We start from the raw sequence: 6,742 nt of genomic DNA on the forward strand, positions 1-6,742 counted from the left end.
CCAGCAGCCCCCGCCTTATGTCAGCTTTCAGGAGTTCCCATTGGTCCTGGAAGCTGCCACTCTTCCTGATTAACCAATCAGCACGCAGCATTAGCGCTCCCAACGAGCACCGCGGCAGGGAGACTCCAGCTCATTGGCCCTGGCAGCAACTAAACACCGAAGCCGCGCAGCTTCCGCATTCCCAGCGTGCACCGAGGCAGGGAGGCTCCAGCTCATTGGCCCTGGCAGGAACTAAACATCGAGACTGGCCAATAGACACGCAGCTTTCGCGTTCCCGGCGAGCATCGCGGCAGGGAGGCTCCAGCTGATTGGTCTCCGAGACTCGACTCGACTCGACGCCTCCGCTTGGCCCCGCCTCCTTCACTCTCCGCGCGCGGAGCTCAACTAGGCTCCGTCTCCCGGCGCCCTGGAGGGGATGGAGGCCGGGACGCACCTCGAAGTCCCCGAGGACGAAGAGGAGGCGCTGCCTCACTCCGAGGCGGTCGACGTGTTCCAGGAGGGACTCGCCATGGTGGTGCAGGACCCGCTTCTCTGCGACCTCCCGATCCAGGTGTGCGAAGTGGGGCGCGGCCGAATTGACATCCCCGCTGCCAAGGGCTCGGTCGGCTGCAGACGGTTGCCACGAGAGCCCTGGAGGCTGTGGGCTCGGGTGCGGGTTTTAAGAGTCTGCATGAGGGGCCGGGCGGTGGCGCTGGAGGTAAGGTGCCTGCCTTGCCTGCGCTAGCCTAGGACGGACCGCGGTTCGATCCCCCGGCGTCCCATATGGTCCCCCAAGAAGCCAGGAGCAACTTCTGAGCGCATACCAGGAGTAACCCCTGAGCGTCACAGGGTGTGGCCCAAAAACAAAAACAAAAACAAAAAAGAGTCTGCATGTGACCCAGAAATTGTGTGTGTGTGTGTGTGTGTGTGTGTGTGTGTGTGTGTGTGTGTGTGTGTGTGTGTGTGTGTGGTTTTTGGGTCACACCCGGCAGTGCTCAGGGGTTACTCCTGGCTCCGTGCTCAGAAATTGCTCCTGGCATGTTGTGTATGTAAATATTTTAGGGGATTACTATGTCACTCACCCTACTCTGATCGGTGATTGTGCCCTACCCTAGGGTGTGACCTGGCATTCTACCCCCACCCTAGGGTGGTATCTGATTCTGCTCCCACCATTGGTTGGTATCTGATCCCACCATGGGGTGGTACCTGATTCTGGGGGATAAAAACAAGGGTCTGTGGAAGGCGAGGGGCTTTTTGCTGGAACTGAGGCTGAGTCTTTGGACTTCAGTCTTGTCCACCGAATAGAGCTAATATTTCCACAAGCCTGACTGCGAGCTGTTTACCCGCCGTTTCACCTCAGAACCGTTGGCTAGACAGGGTGGCAGACGCGTGCTCCGAGCTGGAAGAGAAAGGCTTCATCCTCCATCCCTCCATCAGTCAACCTCTTCAGGGGCTGATTTGCAACACTGGCAGACACGGGGGACCAGATCGAACCGATGATCTTCTGCATGAAAGGCAAACGCCTTACCTCCATGCTATCTCTCCGGCCCCGATCCAGAAATTCTTGGTATCTACCTCACACCACCACAAACTCAAAGCATTCAATGGAAAGGGTCACTGCACACGTATCTTCTCTGTAGAGCCAAGTAACCAGAATGTGAAAACAGCACAGATGTGCACAGATAAACACAGAAAGAAGTTGTAGTAGATATGCAAGGACGTAGTTACTCGTCTAGAAGAAGAAAGTAGTGAAGGCCGGAGAGATAGCATGGAGGTAGGGCATTTGGAAGGACAGTGGTTCGAATCCTGGCATCCCATATGGTCCCCCAAGCCTCTGAGCTTAGAGCCAGGAGTAACCCCTGAGTGCTGCCGGGTGTGACCCAAAAAAACAAAACAAACAAAAAAGGTAATGAATGCTTACAGTTAGGTGGAGGGTGTCATGTTACGAGCCATAGTAAGCTAGAGGAAATACAAAATACTGAGCGATCTCATTCATCTGGTCCCTAGAGAAACAAAACAAGGGGACTGCATCCAGGGGTGACAAACCCTTAGCCTTGTATTTCAAAACCTATTGTCAAGCTTTGGGAAAAGGAAGCGGGGCACGTAGGAAGAGAGTCTCAAAGTAAAGGGTCTCAGCCACTTTGGTGGTAGGTTAGGTGCAACAACTTTGTATATTAATACCACCTATGTTAAGCATGTTACCTAAAGGACAATAAAAAATAATAGGCTAAGAGTGGTAGTACAGCAGGTAGGGCTATTGCCCTGCATGTGGCTGATCTAGGTTCAATTCCTGGCACCCCATAAAATCTCCTAAACCCTATTAGGGAGTTATCCCTGAACACTGGGCACCAGATATGTGCCCCTGGCCCCAACAAACAACAAATAGTAAAAGGAAGTCAAAATTACTAGCTAGGATCCTTGACATTTTTGTACAGTGTTGTTTTTTGTTTGTTTTGGTTTTATTTTTTTTTTTTGTTTTGTTTTGGGATCACACCCAGCAGCACTCGGGTTATTCCTGACTCTGCGCTCAGAAATCGCTCTTGGCAAGCTCAGGGGACCATATGGGATACCGGAATTCAAACCACTGTTCATCCTGGATCATCTACATGCTGTCTCTCCTGCCCCTTAGTACAACATTTATAAAACGAAGTTGCTGTCAATAGACCTGGTATGTAAAAACGAAGTGAAAATGTGATCTTTCCTTCACCTCAGTTTCTACTGCAGTTTGGCACGGTCTTTAATTTCTTCTAGTAGGGGCCATGCTCAGGGTTGTAGACAGGGAGTTAGGCATCACTGCATCCATTTCTTCACTGCTGGGCCAGCCATACTGCTCAGGTGCGAGGTGCAGAGCCACCCCATATGGTGCTAAGACAGGTGGAGGACTTAGCACCAAACTTCAGGACCAAACTTAGGGCCTCTCACATAGCAGACATGTGTTCTACCCCTTTGGGCCATATCAGTGGGGCACTGTCTTGTCTTATATGCTTGATATTTTGCTAATCATAACTTGGGTTTTAAGGAAAATGGAAGGGCTACATATGGTAGTATTCAGGAATCATTCCTAGTGGGGCTTGGGGTGCAAGGGATCAAACCTATTATACTACACCAGCCCCCCTATCACAGAGTCCTTATTAAATTCTAATTTGGGGAGGAAAGGGTGCCCCCCAACAGTGCCATGAAGCCATGTGACGTTGGGGATCAAATTTGTGCTCTGTTCTTGCTAGTCATGCACCTTAGCTCTTTAAGCTATCTCCTCAGGGATGTTTTTTTTTGTTTTGTTTTGTTTTTTTGGTGCACCGTTCCTGGAGGTACTGCAATACCAGGTCGATGCGTGGAATGGACGGAGCAAGCTCCTATTCCAGTTCCTAGTGCCAAAAATCCATTTAATATATTGTCGGATAGACGACGTATCAGATATTAAACTGATAAGAACAGATACTACACTTGATCTTAGCCAAAAGGCCGAGAAGCGATAGGGATGTATTTCATGGTGAAGCATTTATGTTGCATTTGTGAGACCCTGAGTTGAAATGCTAACACAGGAGGTTAAAATATATATATAACAAAATGTTTATTACTGACCAGAAAGAGGTCAAATATGGGTGGAAAATGAGATGAGAATGCTGACACACAGGGAAACTGTGACATTGGCAAGAACTTCTTCCCGGGGCCGGAGAGGTGGTGCTAGAAGTAAGGTGTCTGCCTTGCAAGTGCTAGCGTAGGACGGACCACGTTCAATTCCCCTGGCGTCCCATATGGTCCCCCCAAGCCAGGAGTAACCCCTGAGCATCAAACGGGTGTGGCCCAAAAAGCAAAAAAAAAGAACTTCTTCCCTTTCTTGGGCTGGAGAGATAATTCAATAAGCTGAGCACATGTAAGGCATACTTTGCATTTGTGGAGGGGTGCTTGGGTTCAATTCCAAACTTGGTGCTCAAGTACCACTGGGTATGACTCCAGAAACTTAAAATACCATGAATGTCTTCCTATTCTGTCTTCATCAGTTGTGGCACTGCTCTTTGGACACTTAACTCAGCTGGTTTTTCTTTTTGGGCCACACTCACGGGGCTCACGGGCTACTCCTGGCTCTGTGCTCAGAAGTCGCTCCTGGCTCGGAGGGCCACATGGGATGCCGGAATCGAACCTGGATCCATCCCAGGACAGCTGCATGCAAGGCCAACTCCCTACCTCTGTGCTACCACTGTGGCCCCTCAGTTGGTTTTTCTTTGTGGTAGTTTGGAGTGGTCAAGAATAACAGGGCTATAGTCGAAGTGATAGATCAGCAGGGAGGGTGTTTGCCTGACATTCTTATGGTCACCTGAGGACCTCCAAGAGTTATCTCTGAGTGCAGAGCAAGGAGTAAGCCATAAGCAATACTAGGTAGGTCCCAAAGTCAAGAAAGGAGAAAGAGCAAAAAAGCAAAGCTTCCGGGGCCGGTGAGGTGGCGCTAGAGGTAAGGTGTCTGCCTTGCAAGCGCTAGCCAAGGAAGGACCGTGGTTCTATCCCCCAGTGTCCCATATGGTCCCCCCAAGCCAGGCAATTTCTGAGCATTTAGCCAGGAGTAATCCCTGAGCATCAAACGGGTGTGGCCGAGAAACCAAAAACAAAAAACAAAAAAAAAAAAACAAAGCTTCCATTACTGCCCTTGCTCTTTCCTAGGTCACTTTGGAAGAGGTCAATTCCCAGATAGCACTAGAATATGGCCAAGCGATGACGGTCCGAGTGTGCAAGATGGATGGAGAAGTCATGCGTAAGTGCCCCCTCCCCTCAGGCCCTGCAGTTCACTTCACAGGGGAAGAGATCAGTCGGGTTGGTCAGGGTGTTGGGGTGACTGTTGTGCCACCTGAAGCTCTGACTCTGGAGTCAACTCTGCCCCGTCACATCTTTCTGCTTGTGTGCCCTCATTTGCAGCTGTGGTGGTGGTGCAGAATGCCACAGTCCTGGACCTGAAGAAGGCCATCCAGAGATACGTGCAGCTCAGGCAGGAGCGCGAAGGGGGCATCCAGCACATCAGCTGGTAAGTGGAGCAGCATTTCCTTCCCCAGCTTGCAGGGGGGCTGCTATGGGACTCCATCTGAGTGCTGCTAGATACCCCATTGATGGATTTGGGCCCTCACAAGCAGTGCTCAAGGGGTCCAGCGGAGGGAGTGGGGGGGTGGGGGACTTCCAGGAATATTGGCTAACCAGGCAGGCAATTCAATCTGATGGCCTTGTGGTGCCAGGAACCAGCAGGGCTGCTTCCAGCAGTGCTCAGGACCATGTGGTAGGCCCACTGAGCCCTGTTGCTCTTCCTGGCCCTGGAAATGTACTTTTAAATTCCACCGACACTCCATTAGGTTCTAATTAGGGCAATGACGGCCACCCCCGCTATGCCTAAGAATCCTGACTTGTCATCCTCATTACCTGCCACAGCAACTGCATTAGGCTTCATGTATTCCATGTATTCCTCACAGGACCTGCCCATATCTGTCTCAGGCCTGCTCTGGAAGAGACCTAAAGAGGAGCCTCTCCCACAGACTGAGTGCTTGAGCCCTTTTCTGTCTTGACTGCCCAGCTCACTCTGCTTCTGCTTTGTTCAAATCCATCTTGCAGGACCTATGTGTGGAGGACATACCATCTGACCTCTGCCGGAGAGAAGCTCACAGAGGACAAGAAGCAGCTCCGGGAGTAAGTGCTCAGGGGTCGCCCCCAGAGGTGCTCAGGGAGCCACAGGTGATGCCACAGACCAAACCTGCATTGGCCCATGCACAACTAATGCCTTCACCGCTGTGCTCTCTCCTGCCCAGGAAGGGATCTTAGATGAGTTTCTGGGACTTGTGAGCACAGCACAGTGCCTGAGTAGAGGTGGGCAGGGAACAACACAAGGGCCTGCTGGTTCTGAGCTGTTGGCCTTACATAGGGCAGGGGGTAACTGCAGGCAGACTTCTGCAGGCAGAAGTCAGCTCCATGTGTGGGAGCTGGAGCTCAACTGCACTTCCTGCTAAAGGACAGACACTTCCCTGTTCCTTCTCTTCCAGTTATGGAATCCGCAATCGGGACGAGGTGTCCTTCATCAAAAAGCTGCGGCAGAAGTGAACTCTTGAGAGGGCTCTTCTGAGAGCTGAGCTGTGACCCCACCTGGAGGAAGCCAAAGGCTACCAACTCCTCTCCGAGATCCTGGAGGTGACCCTGGCCAGACTATTGGTGCTGGCCCTCGGGACCTGGGCTGTTAGAGCTGGTGCTTGTTTCTCTTCCATTTGTCCGGCCTAAAGAACCTGATCCTTCCCAGGACCCAAACACTAATCCCGTGATGGACCCCATGGGGCTGTGGACCCAAATCTGTGCACAGAATAAAAGTTTATTGAAAGGCTGGAGCAAAGGCACAGTGGTAGGGTGTTTGCCTTGCACGCAGCTGACCCAGGACGGATCCAACTTCAATCCCCAGCATCCATATGGTCCCCCGAGCCAGGAGTAACCCCTGAGCATCACCGGGTGTGGCTCAAAAATCAGAAAAAAAAAAAGTTTCTTGGATGTGAAAGGCAAAGAGCCATGGTTTCCAGGGAAGGAGAGACTGCTGCCCTGTCAGAGCTAGGGTTGGAGCCCACATAGTACACCTGGCCATGGCTGTTACTGTCCTCAGCGGGTGGATGGTGTCAGAGGGAAGCAAGCTTTCTGTTTTTGCTTGGGGGGAGGCAGGTGCCAGCTGCCCATCCCAGCTGACAAGGCTTATGTATGTGCAAAAGGAGGAGCCTAGGGGTTAAAGTTGAGGGTACCTCCTATTTGTGGT

At 51.5% G+C, this 6,742-nt stretch overlaps 1 protein-coding gene and 1 non-coding gene across 2 annotated transcripts; one reads left to right on the forward strand and one right to left on the reverse strand.

Moving 5' to 3' along the window:
- The first annotated feature begins 402 nt into the window (after nucleotides 1-402).
- Nucleotides 403-6,298, forward strand: SNRNP25 (small nuclear ribonucleoprotein U11/U12 subunit 25). The gene is made up of 5 exons (XM_049768002.1): nucleotides 403-550; nucleotides 4,636-4,726; nucleotides 4,888-4,993; nucleotides 5,569-5,643; nucleotides 5,994-6,298. Exons 1-5 carry the CDS (start codon nucleotides 416-418, stop codon nucleotides 6,049-6,051), a joined length of 465 nt encoding a protein of 154 aa, XP_049623959.1. The 5' UTR covers nucleotides 403-415; the 3' UTR covers nucleotides 6,052-6,298.
- LOC126002901 (U2 spliceosomal RNA) lies at nucleotides 3,266-3,453 on the reverse strand. The gene has a single exon (XR_007493499.1). It is a non-coding gene; the product is annotated as a U2 spliceosomal RNA (small nuclear RNA).
- Nucleotides 6,299-6,742: the final 444 nt, after the last annotated feature.

This window comes from Suncus etruscus, chromosome 2 (genome assembly GCF_024139225.1).
Source record: "Suncus etruscus isolate mSunEtr1 chromosome 2, mSunEtr1.pri.cur, whole genome shotgun sequence".
Taxonomy (NCBI): Eukaryota; Metazoa; Chordata; class Mammalia; order Eulipotyphla; family Soricidae; genus Suncus; species Suncus etruscus.